This window comes from Lichenostomus cassidix, chromosome 7, assembly GCF_008360975.1.
Source record: "Lichenostomus cassidix isolate B80296 chromosome 7, HeHo_3.0, whole genome shotgun sequence".
Taxonomy (NCBI): Eukaryota; Metazoa; Chordata; class Aves; order Passeriformes; family Meliphagidae; genus Lichenostomus; species Lichenostomus cassidix.
Genome location: NC_139488.1, coordinates 10,523,503 through 10,547,973, shown reverse-complemented (window position 1 = coordinate 10,547,973; position 24,471 = coordinate 10,523,503). Strand labels below are relative to the sequence as shown.

General features: G+C 44.1%; 1 protein-coding gene across 7 annotated transcripts in view; it reads left to right on the top strand.

Annotated features, from left to right (window-relative positions):
• Positions 1-24,471, top strand: part of SATB2 (SATB homeobox 2) — a 226,980-nt gene that overhangs the window by 182,104 nt on the left and 20,405 nt on the right. For all 7 annotated transcript variants that reach the window (XM_085066112.1, XM_085066111.1, XM_085066113.1 and 4 more), the window contains 3 exons: positions 3,320-3,532; positions 8,144-8,299; positions 19,960-20,157. In XM_085066112.1, coding sequence (XP_084922238.1) covers positions 3,320-3,532; positions 8,144-8,299; positions 19,960-20,157 — 567 coding nt within the window. The remainder of the gene's footprint in view (positions 1-3,319; positions 3,533-8,143; positions 8,300-19,959; positions 20,158-24,471) is intronic.

Sequence of the window (24,471 nt, the reverse complement as noted above, 5' to 3'; positions counted from 1 at the left end):
TATATCACTTTAAAAAATACATTATGCCTCATTAAATTACAATTAAATGAAATCATGATCATTTGTTTTTCTGGAAGGAAGATGTTTTGCATATTGAAAGCCTAATTTGTTGCAGGTGACAAAAAGGCTGAACAGATTATTTAATATCACTTTATTTTTTATAATGTTGCTCACTGGTTAGTTTGTGTATACTTCAGTAGCTCAGAATTATATTATTGTAAACGTTATTGCTCTCAAGACACTTTATTTTATTGTCCTCCCCTATCACTCAGCTATCTGCTGCTGCTGTTTACCGGCATTGTTGTTTATCTTCAGCTGCAGGAGGACATGAGATTTTTCCCTCATGAGTCAGTTTTCTTATTAGCTCTCCTGCTGTTTACATGGTTCCTAAGCTGCCAAAGCACTTAGAGTAGCTGCAGAAAAACCCTCTTGGCAGCCAGGTTTCCTACCTGTGGGCCTGGAGTGGGGCACAGTGAGCAGGGCTCACCCTGCCAGGGGCTGGTTTGTCACGGTGCTGGGGGAAGCAGCAAGTCCCCCCCTGGAGCAGGTGCTGCGTTAGGAGATGAGGCTCCTAGCCTGCTGATGGAACAGTAGTTCCATGCAAAATGTTGTCACATCCCTGCGGCAGGTCAGGATAAGACTCTCATGGCAGCAAGAGCGGAGACACCAAATCTACCCCACGGTAAGATGTTTCTGGTGATAAATCAGAGCCTTTAAGCAGAAGGGTTGGTGTCTCAGGCAGTGAGATACCTCTTAGTGCCATGACCAAGCCACTCGTACCTGTGAGCCTCTGATTTACATACAGAGTCAATGACTGTACGGAAAAGTAATTGCTGGCATGCTTTCACATATGTTTCTGCTCTCCATTTTTGAAATTGGACTATAAATTTATTGAGGCTAAGATGGGAGGCAGAAAAAACTGTCTAAGAGTCAGCTCCAGTAGCTTGCAGGTCCATTTCTTTCATACTAAACTCAATTTTTGAAGCTGAGCTTTTCTTTTAAAAAGAAGTTTCACATATATATATATATATATATGTCCTTTCAAAGACACAGGGAATTAGGAATTTAGAGAATTGGTGTAACCAATATTTCATTTATTTACCTTATTTGGAGAATTTTTCACTGATTTTCAGGGAAAACTTTAATAAGGACTTGCATTGGTCTTGGAATCATGTGGGTTATGGTTTCAAACTCCTGTATGTCCTTTCTTTGGTTAATCTCCCCCAGCCTGTGAGCCTGTCAAACTTTAGAAAGCTTTTCAGAATGTCCTTAGCTTCTCTGAGGGGTGGTAAACCCTGAAGAAGAAGCCAAGTATGAGCATGCAGTTGTGTTGAGGTCACGCAAATTACTGAGTGCTGAGGACAGCCCAGCACTGCAACTTCTTCAGACTTTTTCCCAATGCAGACCTTTTTCACCAGCCAGCTTCTCTCTCCCATCCCATTTCCGAGTGGAGCTCACCATGGTTCCATTCCCAGCTCCAGTCCTTCTGGTGCCCACACTGATAATTGCAGAAAAATGTAATTGGCAGTGTCTTAGCTTGGCTATGTAGATGAGGAGCTGAAAAGATGGAGCCTACCTTCAGGCTGTGGGGAGCTTGCTTTGAGCACTTGTGGTATTAACACTGCTGAAGTAGAACTTTCACGTGTGTGTTTTAGTGTAGGTGTTTAACAGCAGATAAATGCAGGCACAGGTACGTCATTTGCTGGTCAGTTGGCTTTGTCAGGAAGCCCAGTAAATAAGATCAATATGTACTAAAAATGTTGGCATTTGGTTAATTGGCCAACTGTAGTGACAGTGCTTTTAGCAAGGCTTTTTGAAGGAGACTGATATGGAAGAAAATAAATGAGAACTAAATATTCCAGGGCTTGGAGTATGTGGTTGCTTTCTAGTAATGTTTTTCTGACAAGAAAGGAATAAGCCTTGCCTGTCCTTGGGAGGCAGCTTGCCTGGGTCCTGGCTGTGAAGTAACTGCAAAACACTCATGTCAACAGCCACGGCAGGGCTGTGTCTGGGTCCCTGTGCCTGTGCCTGCTGAACTGCTCCTCTCCCAGAGCAGGCCAAGGGGAGCCCTCCCAGCTCCAACTGGGATTTCACACAGCTTCTGTGATGGGCATTCCTGGGAGCAGCAGTGCAGACAGCCTCCAGGTTGGGACAGGAGGGAAGGGGCAACGGTGTCAGATGGCTCAGGGAAACATACTGGCAGAATAGCCTTTTAAAATAACGAGCATATAGAATCACGTGTTAACATAAGATACAATTTTTATGTCACAATGATATGTTACATTAAGATATAAGTGGAATCGATAGGCAGAAATGCTCCCTCTCTGCTTCTTTGCACACCAGTACATTAAAACATGTATAGTCCAGGAATTTGCTGTTCCTGCTTTTTGGAATGAACTCCCAGTTTGTGAAATGTTGGATATAAGGGAGTCCCTGGGGGAAGCTGGTGGCACACGCTATGTCCTTGATAGTTTCTGTAGGCCCTGAGCCAGACTTGTGTGCTGTGCCTTTAACTTCTAGATAATCTGTGGAACTATTGAGTGCGAGTGCATACAGTTATGCATAAATTTAATCCCATCATTAGATTTAAGCCTCTTTTAATGACATTTTCATCTCTCCAATTCTTTTTTTTTTTTACTCTTTATTTTTTGGAAGTGCTGTGTAATGGCTTTGGTAAAAGCTAGATTAATACAGTGTTCATTCATGGTTGCAATGTGAAGCCTGCATTATTTTAAAATGAGGCATGAAAGAATGGGTTAAATCCCTAAAGCTAGATTCTAAGGTTTTATTGTTGCTTCATTTTTCTCCTTTCAGAAATGACTGTCCAAACTGAAATGAACGGACTGTAACATCAAAACCCAGCCAAACATTTTTCTTTATAAACCTCCTGCACTGTTGAAATGTCGAAACTAAATTTACCAACCTTGGCAGATTTGTCAAAAATGAACAGGATTGCCAAGTGTTCCCAGCTTCAAGTAAAAAGAGAGAGAGAGAGAGAGATCTAACAGCTCCTAAAATATTTGCAGCAAGCACCTGGTGATAACTGTAATTTCTTCTACCCAGTGCACCTACCTTCCTATCCAGCATCTCCATACTCAGAAGCTTATTACTGTGCCAGAATAGGACAGTCCCAAAATAAACCCCAGCCCCCAGAAGGCAAACACTTTCCTACAAAATATCCCCTCAGGGAGAGCCCATGAGATTCTGATGTAGATTCTCAGTATTGCAACCCAGCTGGTTACACTAAACAAATTTTTAAAAACCAAAGAAACCCACCAACACATGACTGGCTTTTTTTTTTTTTTTTTTTTAAAACCAGGGTTTGTTGTCAGAGATCCTGCGTAAAGAAGAAGACCCTAGGACAGCTTCCCAGTCCCTCCTGGTAAACTTAAGGGCAATGCAGAATTTCCTCAACTTGCCTGATTCAGAGCGGGATCGTATCTATCAGGATGAGAGAGAGAGAAGTATGAACCCAAATGTGAGCATGGTGTCTTCAGCTGCCAGCAGCCCAAGCTCCTCCAGAACACCCCAGGTAAGATGCAATCCCTTGTTACCTGTTTGTTGTGTGGATTATTCCAGGGAAGGAGTTTCTTTCTACCCTTCCCCTGTCTGTTGCTTCCCTTGCCCAGATGAGTTGTGGAAAATCTTTCGTAAGGTTTTGGAGTGGCTGTTAAGAGATATTTAGTGGATTTCAGCAAGACGCTGTGATGATTATTCTAGCTTTAATCAATGCCATAAATGCAAAAGAGTACATAACATTAGTACCTGAAAGAGTACATGTGGATATTACATACAGGCTGTTGTTATATGTCCATTACAAGGCAATTACAGAATATATTATAGAAATACAGTGCATGTAGCTTTTGACCCATGTCCATTACCTTCTTCAGAGCACAGAGGAAATTTTTGGGCTTCTGGTTCATATATGTTGCAATAAAAAGTGTCTAGTGAACAGAGGTGGATAGTGCATTAGATAGATGTTATTAGAAAAGACTGTGCTCCGTATTCTGCATAGGAAATCACAGTCCTTGAGTTAGAGCTTTTTATGAGTAAGTGTTTGAGGTACAGAAAGTGGAGATGGACAGGGTGCTGGGAAGGAAGATGATTCTTTAGAGATCCCAAGCAGCTGTTATCTCATTACCCTAACTGCATGTGTTTATTAAGGTGCTGTTGCTCCCCACTCTTCCCTGGGTAGGTTGTTCCCTTGCACCAAGAAGGAGCATCCACGTAGTACACTGTAATAGTCATCCCCACTTGTACCAGGCTGATGCAGTCCCAGATGTTTACTCTGGAAAGTGAGGGTGCTTGCACAGGGCTGATGATGAACTCCTGTCATGACACTTGCCTGACTTAGTCTGAACTTTCTGACAGATATGATGGGTCAGTTCTAGCACTTTTCTGATCTTTAATTAATGGGCTCATGTGACCCTTCTAATAATATCACTGAGCACTTCCCATTGAATTCTGTAGCCACAGGTGCTAAAAGTAAGTAAGTAAGCAAGCAAGCTCTGCTGGGCGGAGTGAAGTTTTACATGCAAACTGACCATCCTTAAGGAAGGTGTGTTGATTTTGGAGAAGCTGTTGAGGTTGTTCAGTTTAGCCCAGACATGTAGGTGCACTTCACCACAATAAATGATGTAAAGAACTATTTTGACTGAAAGCAAGTGTATCCTGCCAACCCAAATTAGACGCTGAACTTTCATTACATGGGAAACTCATTGTATGCTCCTGATCTATTTTTGTTACCTTTAAGTGAAAATAAAAATCTATAGGGAACTATTTTACTATTTAAATAATATACCCACTTTCTGCATTAGTATTGATTCAAAAAGAATTAGCTTACTCCTGCTTATATTTATTGCAATAGGTTTTGCACTAGAATCAAGCACTGAAAGGAAATTGTGACTTTAGATGCAATCCAGTTAGAATAAAAATTGGATCTCTTGCCCCATCTCACTCCTGTGTTGAAATATGCCATTCTCCCATGCTCTAGCCACAGCTAGAACATAATTTAAAATACTGGAAATTTTGTCTGCTTTTGTAAGAGCTAAATGTTGCAGGAAAACCATACTCCAGAAGTATAAACCAGCCCATTCTTGCCTTGTTTCAGCTTAAGGAGTCCAGTAGAATATTGTGAGGTTTTTGATAAGCAAAAGCAGCATACAAAGGTTTGTGTACCCAGTGCTTGCCTTGTGCCCGCTGGATAACATTTCCCCAGCCCTCAGAGGGCCAGCACCAGTCAGCACAGGTGCTGTTTTGACAACTTGGACACCTCTGCAAATGAGGCTCTTCCCAGCTCCCGGGCAGGCAGCACGGCTACTGTGCTTCCCCATATGCCTGGTATTAGTTCTGAGGAGACAAATGCCATCCTTACAGGCAGCGTGGCGATTCCCGGCAGCATCAGTCCCCAGATAGATCTCTTACCTACCCTGGAGTGGGGTGCTTTGGGGCAGCAGTGGCAGGAGCTGTACCAGCCTTGCAGGAGCTGTGTTAGTGTGCCAGCAAAGGTGATGGAATGGCAATTGGAAACACGGTTTCCATAGATACTGATATCCTGCAGCAATGCTTTTGGGATTGAGTGTGCTGGGTAGGAGAGGAATAGCAGATACCTGTGGAAATGCTCGAGCTGGGGCTGTCATGCAGGCATGTGTAAGGGCATGCAGAGTAACCCAGCTCAGCTTTCCCTGACTGAGCCAGCCCCAAGCCACCCTTTTGTGATATCCCTGCCTCAGGACCTGCCTCAAGGTGAGAATGGCAGATTGATCCAGAAAATGGGGTAGAGTTGCTGTGGGGAAGAGGCTCTGAGCTGTTTGGGGTTGTTGCGTGCACACAGAGCCCCAGCACTAAAGGCTGGGTTACAGTGCTCTGGCACTGTGGTTACAAACACTTTTTCTTTTTTTCCCGCTGTTTGCAACAAGGTGTTTAAATAGTGGTGAACTTCTTCTTAGTATCAAGACCAGCTTTGAATCTAGGCCTCTAACATGAAATACTTTATTTTAGTGACTGTGATACTTTGGGTTGGTACTTGCCCTTCCTATTTTGGCGATTAAATAAAAAATGGTGCAGATTTCAGAGTGTGCAGGGCAGGCCCTTTTCTGACATGTGGCTATGGGCCTAGAAGTGTAGGAGACCCATGCAGGATGGAATTATATTTTAAATCTTTCTTTTACATGCTAATTTTGTTCTTCTCAGGATCTCAGACTTCCATAACAGCCTTTGAAGCTGTAGTGACCTCGGCTGCTGTGCTAGCCAAAGGCTCCAGTGCCTGGGAAGACTTCTTTATGCCCGACAAATCTCCATTAAATCAGTCCTGACAGACTTGGACAGTCATTTTCCTTTCCATGAGCTCTTTGTTGTTTTCTTACATTTCCCACAATTTCCCTAACTCTCATCTATCTGTAAAGACTGAATTTCAGACCAGGGTGTCCCTCTTGGTCCCTGTGTTGGACTGTACCCAGCTCATGGCCTGTGGACGGCAGTGGTTTAGCCCTGGCCTCCCAGGGTGTGCTCTGTTCTCTGCCCCAGCTGCTGTCCAGCTGCCCCTGCTTGCACACGGGGCTGGCCTTAGGGAGCAGGAAAATCTTACACTCTTTCTGCATGTGTCCTGCCTATGACAGGCAGGGAACAAGCCCAGAGCAGTGCCTGATGAGTCTGGAGAGTAGGAAAGGGAGAAGATACAGGTTGGTTAAAGCTTTATCTGGAAGTGGTGAGAAAGAGTGATTAGTCTAGAGTGTTGTCTTGATTGGATATTGGCTCCATTATTAATGTGGCCTTGGTACAAAGAGATGTTAGGAAGAGGAAGATTTGGAGGACAACAAAACAGAAAAAGAAGTTCAGAAGGTTTGTTTTTGCCTAGTTAACCTCCCCATTATCAAATAAACATTTGGGCACGTCTGCCTAGTTAAAAATTAACATTAGATGTGCTCTAGCAAACTTCAACTCTGACACAAAACCAGGATCCATCTGAAAAGGTTCATAATTGGGCTAAGTATGAGTTCCACTGGGGTGTATGGGTAGTTTAGGTCTACTGGGAAGTGTGAACTTTGCCATTTAGGTTGTGTTCTTTCCTAAGACCTTTACATCTCAAGAGAAAACAGAGATTTTATATCAGTAACCCACATGTTTCCCTTAAAAGGTGTAAGGGGTGCAGCGATCAGCCCTGATATCTCTCCTCTTTGAGCCCAGGAAAGTAAATGAGATCTGTCTCCAAGGGGCAGCTAGTGCTGGGAGCACTCAGTGAGCATCACATTGCCCTCACTCCCTCACCTGACAGTGCATGCTGTGGATCACCAGTCCAAGGGGCTTTAAAATCAACATCTTGTAGCAGTCTTCTGAACTGTATTGATAGAAGCCTTGTAGGGTTAGTCCAGCCCAGGGAAAGCACTGGCAGCATCTGTTATTGTCCTTCATTTGTCACAGAAGCTGATGGGAAATCATTCAATTAAAAGGAGTGCAGTGGAATACACAAAATCTCAATATGAGTTTAGGAGAATGAGGGCAGCACATCAAAGGCATGCCAAAGCCCAGCTTTATGAAATGATTTTTTTTTTTTTTTTCATTTCCACTGATTTCCTAGGTGAAATTAGGTGACTGTCTGGCTAGCATAATGATGATAAGGCTGGGAAACCATACATACTCAAGTGACATACGTATAGTTTTAATAAAGGATGAGGGAGACTTGAGGGAGTGCATTAAATTGAGTAATAATTTATTATTTAGAGACCTCTACCCATTTACTCATTTTTTCTGGGAGAATTGGCTCTTCCTCCAAGGTGTAGGCCACTTTTAGAGAGGGGGGAGAAGGTAGAGCTTGGTGGCTGTGCTGCAGTAGCTGGCTGGCAAAGCTAGTGTCTGCACTGCCTGCAGCCCAGTGCCCCAGCTACCTATCGTGTTGTTGAGCTGCTCAATAAACATGCTGGGAGAGGGAGAGGGGGAGAGTTGACAGGGCCTTGTATGTCCTATAGGAATGCACTGCAATTATTTCCAATCACAATTAACCTGATTAGAATAATGGACAGGAAGTGTCCCTCTGTAGCTAATGCAGTTTGGCATCAGCTGACTGAAATCCTTTGATAATTTCTGCACAGATGGCTGGGCTGAAAGCAGCACTTTTTTAATTATTATTTTCATGGTCTCTTGGTAGGCCAAAACCTCGACACCAACAACAGACCTCCCCATTAAGGCGGACAGCGCCAACGTCAACATCACAGCTGCCATTTATGATGAGATCCAACAGGAGATGAAAAGGGCCAAGGTATCTCAAGCTCTGTTTGCCAAAGTGGCTGCCAATAAAAGTCAGGTGAGTGGTATAGAGGATTTCATTGTTGTGGGGCTTTCTGGGGTTTTGTTTTTAAAGCAAACTCTGGGACTGGGACTAGATCCATCTCTTCCTCCCACCAATAAAATTACATCTGTTCCTACAATAATAATAATTTTCATCTCTGGGGAACCTGTCATGTTTGGTTTTTGCCTGCTTAAGTGGTTTCCTTTTCCCTTTTAAATGAGGCTGAGGAAAGGGTCAGCTCACAGCCAAGCTTTTTCTCCCCTTTTGTACAAACATGTATGTCTTTTCCCACGTGTGGTATATAACTTACACCTCTGCTGGTAGGACAAGGAACTTTCAAAATGGTGGTATCCTACTCATTCAGCAGGTAATGAAATTGCTTTCTCAAGTGGTTAACTGACGGAAGGCAATGGGAAACGGTGTATTAGGCAGGTGTTTCCTTTTTAGGATGTTGTATGTGCTGCATACAGTATTGCCATATGAATAATTCACATTGGATCCAATAATTTTTACAAAAAGGCATGAGAAGGCACTGCAGTGAGTTCTCCTGGATTAATTTCTACCTTGGGTGTAAAAAATACATGTGGGCTAACCTAGGTCGGGGTGAAATTCTTGAAGAGAATCCATTAATTTAAAAATTTCATCCAACTCTTTAAAAAAATATAATGCACCAGAAGGGATTTTGTGGAAAGGAGGACATACAAATTTTTTTGAAGGGCAAGTGGATTGGAGATTGTTGGAAGGAATTGTTTACTCAGTGAAAAGAGCTGCTTCTGATCCTAGATGAAATTATTCAGTTGTGCTACGAGAGGGCATCAATATGCACACAAAAATGCATAAATGTGCATGTGACAATGAGAGAGTGGGATAGAAGTATCTAGGTGTATGCACTCTGAAAAACACACACTTTCTTTTCCTCTGTGCAGGGGAACAACATTATAGTCATTAAAGTAGATGTAAAATAAGCGGTTGAAAGGCATATAAACAAAGCATCAAAAGCTATCAAAGCACATGGGAAAGCCTTGTCCTTGTTACAGGTATTTGTGCCCTGACACATGGAGATCTGATTAATTTTTCCTTCTTCATGTAATCATTAATTTTTGCCTTTTGCTTTCTCTTGTCAGGGTACAGGGGTTATAGTCCCGCTACCCCCCCAAACCAAATCCCAGGCTCAGTATGAAATACATAAAAGGAAAATACCATGGAACCCTCTTAAACTGTTAAATGCATAAAAATCTCATGTACCACATGGCAAAATATAATGAGAACTGGAGCTGTTAAACGAATAAAGCTGTTAAAAGCATAATGCCACTTGGCACAACTACTGTGCATTTAACGGTTTTCCACTGTGTAATAAATGACATATGTGGTAAACGTGCAGTAAATATAAAAACTGCACAATTGATTTTGCAAACGTGCCCCTTATTCTTTACTCCATGCAGATATCAAAGTTCCACCCAGAATCCGGACTGGACAGCTTTTAATAAGGAGTGTTTAACACAGACAGAATGCCAGCCTCTCTGAGGTTTGGCTTAAAATTGCCTGCAAGCTTCCTGTCATTATACCCAGAGGCTTCTTGAAATAGAGAGGGACTGAACCACCCAACAATAATTTGGGTGGCTCACCAGCTTTGGTCTGTGCCAGCTTGAGTGCACTTCTCTGGCAGCATTGCACACCAGTGCCAAAACAAAAATAAGATCTGTAGTCTTTCACGTGGAAAAAAAGCAGGGCAAATTTTGAATACCAGATGCAAAAGGTTAAGAACAGGATCCACAAATGTTATTGTTTAAAGCAAAGTTACTGCACATAAAGGTTTTGTTTCTTCAGCAGCAGCGAATAAAGAAGTGTTTCTGAGGCTGATGTTTCTTTTGTTTCACAGCTTTGCCAAAGCAGTACTGGCTCCCTGGGATGACCCAGCATTCGCCATGCTGAGATGTCATAGCGCTCTGCTGGAGCATGAAAGTGGTTTATGGGGGCACTGGAAGGCAGGGACAGCTAAGTCACAGCCAAGAACCACAGTGGTATGGGGCCTCCCCCTGCCCCAAAGCCCACCTGTGTGCCTGCCCCTGGCCTGGCTTGATGTGCCTGTGGTGTCCTGCCACTGGCTCAGGAGCTCTGTGGTCCAGAGGAGTGCCAAAAGCAAGGACACAGCTTTTTGCATAGGGAAGAGCCACGGTGTCACGGTCAGTGTGATGCCTTAGGTCTAGCTTGTCTGAAAACTAGCAGTTGAGTGTTTTGCATAGTCGTGGGCATTTCTGGTGAAAATGCTGCTGATTTCAGCAGCTGAGTTACATGGTGGGAAGCGCTTATTGAAAACTGCCCATGTTTGCAGAAGAGAGAGTTTGAAAGGGGGGAAAAAAGAGCTAGTCTGAGGCTTTGCTTGGACTCTCCGCCAAGGTTCGTTCACTTGCTATTCTCCACAGGCCTGGCTTGTGTTGCATTGGCTTCCTCTATTATTCCCTCACCCCAGACTACTGAGAGGCTTCCAGTTTGCTAACAAGGCATGTGTTATGTTGGGCGCTGCTGTTCTGTCAACAGCAATCCACGGTGCTGTGAGATCTTCACAGTTTTAGCAGGCAGTGAATCTCCAACAGGGATGTTTTGACATTTTATACACAGGGCTGTATGTCATGTACCCTAGAGAACATCCAGAGGCAACAGAGGCCTAGTTTCCTCTTCTGTCTCCATATAGGAAGAGTGGTATCCACTGAGAACAGTTATTGCAAGTGGCATCATCCACTGGTGGAGTTAATTGACCTCTAATTTAACAAATAATCATCTTCATTCTTAAGTCATGGCAGAGTCTCAGCAACTGAAGAGAGGGGAAGGTTCTAGAAATCGAGGTTGCAAGTCACAAAGCTCACAAGTCAACATAAATGCAAGTTTCAGGGACTCGTGGGCCTCTCATCATACTACTAAGGTAGTATGGTGAGAATTCTTTGAGGGAATCCAACTTCATAAAGATTTCAATTTATTTATTGTAGACATTGACTTATTCATCACTTATTTACCTTAATATGCATTTTATTCCTTGCAACTTATATTGTTAGCATTTGTGAAGTGCTGTGCATCCCTTTGTATTTTTGAAGCCAGCAGGAACTGAGAGCTCAGTGCCCTAACACCACAGCCTCCAAAGCTGCCCTCCTATTTTAGTTGCCAGCTGTTAGTGGTGTACCTGGTGGACAGCAGGATTGTCTGGGGATGCTGCCTGCTTAGTGCCCTTTGTCCTTTTAGTGGCTAAACCTGGGACCTGTATTACCATGTTGGAAATGCTTCTGAGTGTGGCTGGAACACTAGGGTTTGGTTTCCAGTCTACACTTCGGGCTCCCCTGGTTATATTTAATTCACAAGAAGATGGACTTCTGGTGTGCCATTTCAGAGCAGCTTGGGTGGCCAGTCTGTGTGCAGAGCTGGGCAGTGGGATATGCAGAGACTTTGGCCTTGGATTACTGCAAGTTTGGACTGTTGAGCTTTAAAACTGGCTTCTACATTCAGTTCTGCATCTGCTCTATAGTACAACTTCAGGAAAACCATTTCCCCCATGACCGTGTGCCTGCACTTCTCTAATGCTGTGCAGCAGCATCACCCTTTGACCTCTGCTAATGAGAGTCCTATGAGAAGCTGTGCTCAGCAGCCATTTTCTTCTTAGTCTTTGGAAAATGAGTTTAGGAATGGAGTTCTGCTCATAATAAACAGTAACCATCAAAATAAATAGTGGGCACACCTTGTTGACAGTCTGAGGGATGGTAGAGTTTGTACAAACATGGAGATCAAACTTCCCACAGTTCTCCCAGGGCAAGAGACTCTTCTTAACCAGCCTGGGGTAGCATGGGGAAGTGGGGTGCATGTTGCTGGGAATCAGCCCTGGGAAGGGCAAATGGAACCTTCACCAGTCCAGTGCAAACTAGAAGTATAGCCTTGAAACTGGAACTCTTTCCCAGGGACTGGAGTTTGTTCCAGTTGTGCCACAGTAAAGCAAGAGAGACCCCATGAAACAACATTTGAAAAAATGTTAAGGTACCACAGCTTAGTCTCAGGGTTGTATCTTTACCCTGTTGAAAAGTAAGCAAACAAACAATAAACTTGATGAGGATTTGAGTTTGGGGGCTGGAAAGCCCTTCAGTTGAGGCCCTTCAGGTAAAGAAAAACCCAGGGCTATGGGTGCCAGCTCTCTGGCCAAGGAGGGTGTTAGCCCTCATTAGGATCCCACACTAGATGGGACTCAACACCATGGCCACCTTCCCATGTCCTTACCTCCTGCTTGTCCTCGAAGAAGGAAGTACAGACATTGCAAGAGGAATGAACAGGGTCACTTTGAGGAAGGGTTAGCAGCCCTTAATTTCATCCTGCCCTCTCTTTGCTTCCCAACTTACATTCCCTTGTATTCATTTGATAGCATGGGATGCCTTCTCTGTCCCTTTTAGCTTATAATAGGTGTTTTCTGTGGCCTTAAACTAATTAGCTTCCAGTGATGATGAACAGCGGCTAGAAAAAGCAGCTTGTGGTGAAGATGTGTAGTGTATATAGTGTCTGCATATAGGGCACTTCTTACAGCCTTATCATCTCAGTGCCTTTATGATGCTTTGAATCTCTACAGCTCGGGCATATCTCTTGTGCTGATATTTCAATGTTCTTGTCACATGTGGAGGAAATACAGAAAGACATTTCTCTCCTTGACTGAACTTAAAATTTCTTTGAAGTACCTTTGGACTAGAGCTTCTTTTTTACAGACTTGTATATGCAGTCACAGTGTGACCCCCGTCCAGGACAAGAGAAGTGGGGCCATGTGAACCTCATGAGGTTTGACAAGGCCAAGTGCAGTGTCCTGCACCTGGGTCAGGGCAACCCCAGTATCAGCACAGGCCGGGGGATGAAGGGATTGAGAACAGCCCTGCCAAGAAGGACTTGGGGATGCTGGTGGAGGAAAAGCTGGACAAGAGCTGTCAAAGTGCACTCGTAGCCCAAAAGGCCAACTTTGTCCTGGGTTGCAGCCAAAGCAGTGTGACCAGCAGGTTGAAGAAGGTGATTCCTGCCCTCTGCTCTGCTCTGGTGAGACCCCGCCTGGAGCACTGCATCCAGCTCTGGGGTCCCCAGCACAGGAAGGACTTTGACCTGTTGGAGCAAGTCCAGAGGGGGCCACAAAAATGATCAAATGGCTGAAGCACCTCTCCTGTGAAGTCAGGCAGAGAGAGTTGGGGTTGTTCAGCCTGGACAAGAGAAGGCTCCAGGGAGACCTCATTGCAGCCTTTCAGTACTTAAATGGGGCTTATTTAGCAGAGCCTATTGTGACAGGGCAAGGGGTAATGGTTTGGAACTAAAATAGGGTAGATTCAGACTAGATATAAGGAAGAAACTTTTTACAATGAGGGTGGTGAAACACTGGAACATGCTGCCTGCAGAAATGGTAGATGCCCCATCCCTTGAAACATTAGAGGTCAGGTTGGACTCTGAGCAGCCTGACCTGTTGAAGATGTCCCAGAACATTGCAGGGGGGTTGGACTAGAGACCTTTAAAGGTCCCATCCAACCTAAGCTATTCTCTGATTCTATGACAGCATCTGCAGTAGTGCATTGGCCTCTCAGCAGCTGAGTGAATAAGGGACAGTTGTGGAGCTGGGGCTTTGCTCGTGAAGTCCTTGACAGACCTGGGAGCTGATGGTGGGCTGCTTGCCCATAACCACAAGCCCACACTTCCTCTCTTGTGTGGGGAGAAACTAGTTTGACCTTGGGAAATATCCTCAGTGCACAGCATCCTTCCCTCTGAGGCCAAGAGGTGCAAGCAGACTTGGTGTTCCCATGAATCTAAGGTACTTCAAGGCTCATGCATATAATTCTTTTTTTTTAAATTATTTCATGCTTTATGAAGCTAGTGAGAAACTGGCCTTCATGAAAGTGCTTTGCATTTTGCTTTGAATTTTTTGGGAGGAAAAGTACCAAGCATTTCAGAAAATCCAGACTGTTGAGTGATTAACCTTGAACTGTATCAAAATGCTCCCAGTAAAGCTTCTCAGGTTCAGTCCCCCTCCCCCGGCCCTCATCAAGAATTCATTGAAGCCATGACAGAACTCTCCATTACAGTTAGTCTTTTATCCATTTCAGCTTTCTTGATTAGGTTATCGTGAATCATTAGGGGGTTTATTTATTTTAATAGACACTTATTGGATTCATGGTAAGAGAGTTTGGCGACTAAGGAACAAGAGCTGAATATTATCTGGCTCATTTCGCACTGTAGAGAGTCCCAAACTGAGCAAAGAGAAGAGATGCTGAGGAAGTTTGTCCAGAGGACTCCTGTGATCCCACGTGGGAAGGGAGCCTTCTCTGGTAAATGCAGCATTTCTTTACTAATCTTTCAAGGCTTGCGTCAATCATTGCTGCTTTTTTTTCCTTTTGTCACATATGTTGACATTTTCTGCACTGATGATGTGGGTGAGGAAATGGCCTTTTACATTTATTTTTGAGATTTATTCTTGAATCACTCTTACTAAAATCTCTTCGATTGCCTACTCATGCTTTCACTGGAGACCCTAGAAAATGTCAGTGCAGAAAACTAACTGTAGTACTATTATTATTACTGTTATTGATATTATTATTATTGTTATTAATTTTAATGAAAGTGCAGGGAAGCACAAGGTCAGTTTAGCTGCAGGTTTATCCATGCTCAAAGCAGAACAGCTGCCTGTGACTAAGTCACCGTGGACACCCAACTGCCACTTCCCGCAGTGGCTTTTGGCAAAGTGTAAACACGGGCCTGTACCCCAGCATGACTGTGAGCCTGAACTCTTCCCATGTGCCTTCTTTGTCCTTGGTTCGAAATTTGGTCCTTGGCAGACTGCAGGGCAGCAGATCTGCAGGAAGCAGTTTTGGGGTCAGTGTGTTTGTGCACACTTTCACTGAGTGCTGGAAAAACTGACCTTACTGTAGTCTGGTACCTCTGGCTGCTGGGGCAGCCTCCCCTGCTCCAGGGTAAGCCCAGCAAAAGTGAAAGGGTCAAGCTGCTAAAAAGGGTTCAGGGATAAGTGACAGAGGATGTGGCTCAGGATTGCTGCACCAGCTAGCTGTCCTCGAGGGGGTTTGAGTGCACCAAGGCTCATGCTTTGGTGTTCTAAGCATGCTGTTTCTTTAACAGCATAAAAGCACAATGGGAATGGCTGGCTTTCTGCAGATTTTTGTTGTTTGCTTAGCTATGTGGAAATGTATTTGATTAGAAGGCAGAGAGGTTAAAAATAGGACATTAATATGATATTATTTTTTTATCAAACAAAATGCTTAGAAAATGTTTATCTTGTCTCATGAGAACAACAAAAATAGAGGCTAGCACTTCTCTGCAGTGCTCTTTAATGAGCTAAATTGGGCTGCATTCTTGATGCCTCTAGAAGTTTTGGGGTGAAATGAAGGAAGTTCTGAGTAGAATTCCTTGTAACCACAAGCACTGGGTGTGCCTGCATGTCGAGCCAAAAGCATCCTTTAATTGTGCTGTTTTTCCTCCTCTTATTTTTAATGGAAGACATTCCCGTTTGAGAACCTTAGAAGCTGACATTAAGGGCTGGATTCTGCCACCCATATTGACACTGGTGTGTATCAAACTCTCTGGTAACTCTGTGGCAGCTAAGGGGGCTGTGTGTGCAGTGGAGTGAGACCTGTGATGTGCAGGGGCGGCAGGACAAGAAACACAGCATATTACGGGTCTGGGGAAGGGTGTGTTATTTGTCAGATTTTTCAGAATACGTTCACAGAAGTTGTATTTAGTTGTAAAGCAGTGAGTTCAGATGCTGTGGATGAGTGGGGGAAAAGGTGGTGAGATAGTGTCTCCTTCACTTTTCCTTCTTCATGCCAATAAATGCAGCTATAGATGAAAATTCACTGTGAATGGCTGTAGCTCCAAAGATTTCTGTATGTTAGCATTTCTTAAATGAAATAATTCTCCTGGAAAGCTCTGTGTAACATACACAGACCCCAAAGAAATAAATAAAAGAAAATAAAAAAATTGTAACCAAAAAACGCCAAGTTGAGATTTTTAACAGTAAAAGGAGATTTTGTGTATTAATAATTCATGAGTTCTCATTGAACATGCACGAAGAAACGGTGCTATTCAATAGAGAATACTGTCATCTGTCACTGTTTTATTTGACATTTACACTTTTTTTTTTTTGCCTGGTACTGCAAAACTTTCTTGGATGGCGTGCTAAGATTATTTAAATAAATAATTTTAAAAAGCCGATGCAGACTTTTCATCTGTGCATGGGGAAGACGGTTACTTGCAGCCATAAAGAACGTGTGAGTAAGCTGCCGCACTCTTGTGTTTTCTCACATATTAGTCAAAGCTATTGCCTAATGAACAGCCCCGTGGATGGATAGATAGGGTCTTGAATGATTGCTTGAATAAAGAGAGGGAAGGATAGAAAAAGAGCAGTGAAAGGACAGATTTGATGCAGATAAGTGTACACATGCACACAGTGGGTATGCATGTCTATGTGTGGGGGTGAGCGAATAATGGCTCTTGTGAAGAAAGCTGACACAAATACATTGCAAAAATAAATATTTATAAATGGTGTTGGGGGAGATCCAGTCCTGCACAATGTGAGAGAAGACAGGGCATTTAGCACAATGACAATTCAGTTAGGCGCACCTTGCAATTTCTTGCTAATATTAGGCTCATGGAAATCTTTCTGCTCTGTAGGTTAGTTATTATTTATAAAAATCACAGAACCAGCTGATACATTCATAAGCTAATTATTGTAGCAGCTGGGTACACATGGTGCAATATGTCTGAGGCTGTGAAGTATCACAGATTTCTTGGGGCCTGCTGTGGTGGGGGTGTGCTGTTGAAGGCTAGATCCCTTAATCTGATCAGCCAAGCAAATACTTTGTGGGGAAACTGGATTAATATCTCTCTAAATACCACGGATGTGCTTCACCTTCAGAACCAGGCTCCTTTAAACGTGCCATTAGCTTATCTCCTTTGGGGAATGGAGAAGTTCTCAGGTGTCCTCAGGATGGCAGGGTCCTTGCCTGGTGCCTCCCTTTGCCAGAAATTAATTTGGTTTGCTCATGTCTGCACACATGGTCACACTGCAGTCTAATCTTTTCCCTAATAGCTCCAAGGTCAAGACCTCGCATGTTGCCAGGCAAATTGAGCGCTATCCTTCTTAAAGACTAATGGCAGCGAGTGCCTAGTCCGTAATGAGGCCTGTAGTGTTGCTCTAAGTGATTGTAATGAGCTCTGATTATGAGGGGACAGATAAATCAAAGTGTGGCAGTCGCCATTGGGCTGCCCGGTCCAGCCCTGGGAAGGGGAGGCGGCCCTGCCGAGCTGTCCCTGGGTTCTGCCCCGGCCAGGCACAGCATCCTCCCACAGGCCTGCCCAGCAATGGGCTGCAACTCCACCAGGTGCAGGGTGTGTTCTGTATTTTCTGTTACACGATGGGTCTTCATGCTTCAGCATCCTCCAGGAAGTGTTAAACATACCTGCTTGAAATATTTTGAAAGAGTTCAGTTGGACACTTACTCAGATCACTGAAAACAGGGAGAAACGGGAGCTTATTTTTTCTACAGATGGTTTATTTTCTGTTTCAAAAATTATTTCCTTTGTATGGAGGAACCCCTGAGAAAACACTGTGGAGCTGGGAGATTTCTTCCTATCTTTTCTCTAAAAGAGAGGAAGTTTTAGGGGATTTCTGAGCAGTGGAAAGAGGGGAACTGAGGGTAAGGGATGTGGCCAAACCACATTAAAATGCAGACTTCACCTGACTGAGAGATTGCCCAAATACCAATCAAAACACTTTGAAAATATAACACAGAGGTTTTTTCCCCTAAGTAAATGATTAGATATCTTGTTTTCATCCTTGCCCCCCCACCCCACCCCCCAGCCCTCCTAGTTTATTGCAAGAAAAGATCAGGTCTGCACAAATGTGGCCTCTCACTTGTAAAAACAAGGCAGTGTTGTGTTACAGATTAGTTTATAAATCCCTGGTGGCTTCACAGTTCAGTGCCTACAGCTGCTGCAGATGGGCCTGGGTTTTTGTCTCTTCGCTGTGCTGCAGCCGGCAGTTGAAGGAGAAAATGGAATGATCAGGTTATTAACATGTAGGCCGTGAGGAAGAGGCTGCACAATGAGAACAGCTGGTGTTGCTGTCTTGGCTGATGCAGCGGAGATAATCAAATCTTGCCTTTTTTTGGGGGGGTGAAGGCAGAAGACACAGTGGAGAGTACGACAAACAACGGTTTATGATATTATACACGGGGTTTAGAGTGTGTGGTAGAAGTTGTCAATAGCTTACAAGTTGTTACACAAAAAAGCAATACCAAAAAGCCCCTCTGTGGGCTGGTAATGAACCCGGCTGTTCAGCTTGCTCTGGTCACTGTTCAGAAAAGCACAGTTTTGGCTACTTCTTGTGTTGAACATTTTTAACATTGATCAAGCGATCTTTTAGGTACTGTAAGGTGCCTGTCAAAATGGTGTCAGAATGCTGAGCTGTAGCTTGAAAATGATGGGTTATAAAGCTACTAGGTAAAATATTTTGACAGGAGTCAGTAAGGCGCGTTGACAGCATCCTCAGCATTATCTTCTCATCTTCTGTCATTTGCATTGCGTCTCCTGTGCAGGCACAGGAAGGGAGCCACTGTCCCCAGCCCCAAGTGGGCTGGCTGCTGGCAGGCACGACAGGGCTGGCTGTGTCCCCATGTCAGGCAGGTGCAGCAGCAGCCACAATCCCTGGCTCACCTGCTGGGGGCACTGGGTCACACTCTGCACACACGGGGCTGTCCTCACCCCAATAGCTCTTGCCCTCGGGCTCTCCTTGCCCTCGGAGTTCAGGATGGTTTCCTCTTCCTGGAGTGCTGGTGCTTTCTCCTCAGAGGCAGGAGCAGTCAGTGCCTGTGGAGAGGTCCTACAGTTCCTTACATATGGCAGTAACCTTTTAAAGGCATTTCAAACTAACCTTAAAACAAGACAGCAGAAATAAAGTCTATTATTGTTATGATCTGTGGCTGGGTTTAGAATTACCTCTGCCTAGTATCTTGATATGTCTAGTAACTTCTGCAGGACCCTGTTTGCTGCTTTTGTGCTAGATACTAGAGGATTCCCTTTCTGTAAGGCTGCATCTTCTCCAAGATTTCATTATTTAAAGATGTAGAACTTTACTGGGGTTCAGAGCTGGGGGAGTCAGTACAACATAGTGACAGCAAATCAGAAGTCTTGATAATATATTCTACTAGACATTTGGAGTAGTGTTGAATTTCTGGTTCTGCAGCTGCAGGTTGCAGTGAGAGTTGTTAGCAAGTCTCAGGAGTTATGCCTCCTTTTCTCTTGCTTGGATGAAGAAATGAAGGAGCTCTGAAATGGGAGTGAAGATGCACTTCTGTTTCATCTTTGCTTTTCTGGAGGAAAAATATTGATATGTGGGCATTTTAGACATGGTGTGAATATGATAGGGGACAAGATGCTGTGCTTCCTGATTCCTGCTAAGCACTGCTACTTGTTTCAGTTTTTCCAGCTTGCAGGAAATAGAATATATCATGGATTGTCAAGACCAAAGGGCAGCTTGGGGTGGTGGAGGTTTATGTGTGAGATGAGACCAGCAAAACTTTCAGCATAGAGCTTTAAGTCTAGCTGACCTTCTGCTCACATCTGGTTCCTTGGTGCTCAGTGAATTGACTATGCTGACCCTACTGTTGCAGGGCTGGCTGTGTGAGCTGCTGCGCTGGAAAGAAAACCCAAGCCCGGAAAACCGTACCCTTTGGGAGAACCTCTGCACCATTCGCCGCTTCCTGAACCTTCCCCAGCACGAGAGGGATGTGATCTACGAGGAAGAGTCCAGACATCACCACAGCGAGCGTATGCAGCACGTTGTCCAGCTCACGCCCGAGCCTGTGCAGGTCAGAGCACTCTGCCTCCTCAGGGTGTCTGTGTGGGAGGACAGCATGCCTGGGTAACACAGGGGGCTTCAAGAGTGTAACATGTAGATGTGCTTTATATGTATTGACTGAAATGTACAAGTACTTCTGAAATGACTGGTGAGCATTTTGTGAGGAATGGGCCTTCATTTCACAGCCTCCTTAGGATTGTTTCGCTCCTCTACTCATTTGTGACTAGCATGAATTTTTGGTTTGTACACTCTTGTTCTACTCTTGTCTCAGGTATTAGTAGAATGAGAAAAAAATTCATACAAATATGTGTAGGGAAAACAAAATGAAAATACTACAAACTTCTCTTCTTTGCAGTTCCAGCTTCAGTCAGAAAAGAAAATTGACCTAATATGTATTCCTAATAACTAGTAATGCACGTCACAAACCCAAACATCTACAGATGGTCAAGAGAGGCTCAGGAGATATTTCCTCAATCTAAAAAGCTGAGGCAACACCTTCCACAGCAGCCTTTCCCTTTGAATTGCCCCTGGCACTAGGTACCATTCACTGGATGCCATTGTGTGACCACTCTGGGGGTTATTTGTACTGCACATTTCTCTGATAATCTCGCAGCTCCTCCTCCCACCTTCACTCTCCCCATTGTTTGATGGTGGATTGCACTGCTTTGCTACTCTTGCTGTGAACCTTGGCATTCAGCCTCTATTCTTTGTTGCTGCTCTTGTGCTGCTGCTACCACTGCTGCCAGCTATCTAGTCACCTTTCTTTAAAGGCAAGAGGTTTCTCTGTCTTGTTGTCCTGCCCCATCTGAAACACATAATCACTCTCAGATTAATTATTGCCTAGTTCAGTCCCCTTTGTCTCTTCTGGTAACTTCTTCCTCCTTGTTTTCCTTTGTGTCTTTGCCTGCAAGAAAAGAATCTGTTTCCTGGGGTTTGGGTTCTCAGAGCTGCAAAGTAGGGGAAGCACTCTTAGTAATTAATCTTGCAAGTTTTGTTTTCCATGTTCCAAAAAGTTTATGGGATCTTGGAAGCAAGAAGCTACAGGTAAAGGGCCAAGCTAACATGTGGGAAGACAACCAGACCTGTGTAGACTTGAACATATTAACCCAGTTCTGATGCCCACAGCAAGTGGGAATATCCTCCAAGGGACAGAAAAAGTTTCCCTGGGATCTTGTGAATGACCTTGATGATTAGCCTACTTTCCAAAGCCTTCTGCACATCACTTTTCTGCATCATGCAGGTTGGCTCTTGTGAGTGACATGTTACACTGTGTTGGAATGCTGTGCATTTGTATTTGTCAGCAAGTTACAAAGCCATGGATTAATTATTTATTACAGTCAAAATATGAAAAATGAAGAAAAATAAATGGAACCAGCTGGCAACTACATACAACAAAACTCTGGAGACTCTGGTATGCTGTTGATACAGTAGGCTTGTGTTTTGGGGGTGCTGCATTTTAAAGCTATGCTTGCCCATCCAAAAACCCCAGTAGGTTTCTGAGTGACACACTACCAGTGCCAGGCACAGGAGGTTTGCTGTCCACCTGCTCCCTCCTGTCAAAAGATACCCAACACCAAGCAATTTTTGTGTAGTTTTTGTCTCTGGGACTTGAATTGTTTTGAGAAGCAAGGTTTGTTTTTTGGCTTTGCTGCAAGGGTCACTATTAGGTAATTAGCCATGAAGGATCAATGACAGCAGCCAGAGATGTAAAGCTGAGGTCCTCACACTTGCAGTCATTGGAGATTTTGTGGCACTTTACATAAGGGTAGGGGTCTTGGGCCCCGCTCCTGGCTGAACTCCAGGCCAAGTAATTACATTCTGCCTATCTGAAATTCCCCCTGTAGTGTCAAGTGGGAAAGCAACTCTCATTTCCTTCTCAAAGCAGTGGCGGGTGCAGAATGTCTGCCTCGGTGCCTGGCTGCATTTTAGCAGGAGGTGGAAACATCCAAGAGCTGCAGTCACCGACCTACTTTGCTTAGCAGGTTAGCTAGTGAGAAGTGTGCTGTAAGTCAAACCCTTACCTGCAGGCTTGATAGCAAAATGACAGTCCTTTGAAGAAGATACAAGCAGCAGTGCTGTGAATAACAGCTTGTGCAGAGCTGTAACACAGAAGCAGGCAGGCTCTTACCTCTGTTCTCTGTCTCTGCCCAGCCCATCTTTTCTCCTTGCTCTCATGGTTCAGAGTGTGTACAGTAACTTCTGTCTGATGCTTGAGTCTCCTGCTCCTCCAGCTGTGAGACTGAGAGAGCCTGAAAACAGGTTGTCCCACACTGCTGCCCGAGTTCTCAGCCACCATGACTGAACCCTCTCAGGTCTGGGGATATCCCCCTGTCAGACTTGGAATAATATCCTATCTATCATCACAAGAGGCATGACCAGGCAAAAGATAGTGGGTATATTGCAGCCTTTTCCTCAGTATGGCTTCTTGGAAAGGGCAAAGATATTGTGATGGGTTTTGTGTAGCTCACTTGCTGCTTACAGGGCTGGGGACACTTCAGTGAGGGAATTACCCCAAGGCTGGGTATGACTTCTGTCCTCTACCAGGTAGGTTGTGCTCAGTGGGGCAGTTGTTGTGCTGTAGGAGATCAGCTAGACACAGTCTGGTTCTTCATTTTTGAGGGATTGCTGTTTCTTTGGTGAGAGGTTCTTGCTCTCTGTTTGGTATTACTAGCCTGCACCTTATTATTTAGCTTTAGGTTCAGGGTTTTAAAAAGAAACATTTTTATTTTTCTCTCTTCCATTAGATTTTTCCCGTCAGCCATATATTAATCCATTTAATCAATTATTTTCCTGTTTCTGAAATGAATAATGTCTATAATGGAAACTCAGTGCTCAAAAAATTCCTCCCTGCACACTTGATTTATTTGTTATTGTGCTGAAGAGTCATAAAATGTGAGCCCTGTGGAGCTCTGTGACATGGCTGTGTTCTCTGGCAGCACTGGGTGTGACCATATGGACGTGTCAGAGCGTGGATTTTCCTTCACAAGCTGGTTATAGAGCATCCGTGCTACACCTACATGTTGCTGTGCATGCAGGCTGAGCTTGCCACAGCCTCTCATTTGGTTTTTAAGGAAATTGAGAGGTGCATTAGGAGGCTCTCCCTCCAGTCCATGCAATGTGGTGTAACAGCAAAATGCTGCTAAGAAGAGCAGTGAGGTTGCTGCTAGCTGGGGTACCACAGGGACATCATCTCTGAATTATAGAGTGCCTGAGCCACAGGTTCCTGGTGGGTGGGAGGGTATCCTGGAAAGCATTACATTTTTGCCCTGTTCTCATCCACTTCCACCACCACCACCAGGAGTGGGATCCTGGCTGGACCTTTGATCTGGCCTGGCCAGGCCCTTAACAATGTGCAGAGTAGTCCCTTTGCAGCAAGCAGTCCTTGTGCTTCTGTGTTTAGCTCCCTGCTCTGCAGAGGTGAGGTTACCCTGTCTTACTTTCCATCCCTTGCTAAATCCCACCGTTCCCAGGCTGTTTGCTGGCATTGGACCTTTATGGAGTGTTAATGCTGACAAGTGCCTACAGCTGCTTCCCATTGCCAACCAGGGATTCCGTGTTTGTTACAGACATGCTGGGACACGGTAAATCTAATTTCTCTTCCTTCTCCCACTGTTTGTCTGCTGTGTCCAAGGTGACCACTCCAGAGAGTAACCATCTTGCCTGGCTCTTTAATATAGTGCTAATTCATTGTTAATTGCTGGGGCAGAGAAACCTGACTCCATTGGGAAGACCATGAATCAGTCTGCTGTCTCTGGAGTGTCCACGTGGCTGAGCTGGTTCTCTGGAGCAATGAGCTACCACTGCAGCAAAGTACCTTCTATTCAGAGAAGGTAGAAACCTTGCCTCTCATTTTATGTAAGCTGACAGGTAGATCTGCTGAAGCTGGTAGGTACATACTTATTTGGGAACAATCAAATGTTGCTTTCTGATACACTGTTATTCTTGTCACTTTTTTAAAATGGCATCCCTGCACCTTTTTTTTTTCCTCAGAAGCTTTGATTTAGACAAATCTGGCAATATATAATAGTTCAGATCATAAATCATGGAGGAACATTAGTGAATAAATGAAGGCATAGTAAAAAGCTGTAGGAAAGCTCTTCTGTATTGTGTGTTCACTGCAAACATTGTGATCTCTCTTTAAATATGCAGAAAATAACATACCACAGAAGTAAATTAAATACTAATTTTGTTATTTTGTGTGGGATAGAAGGGAATGAGTATTTTAAAAATGACAATGAAATACAAAAAAGCAGAACATGGAGCCCCTGTAAAAATGGGTCAAGGCAAGTGGCGATGGCAGTCCAATGAAACTAATTTCATATTC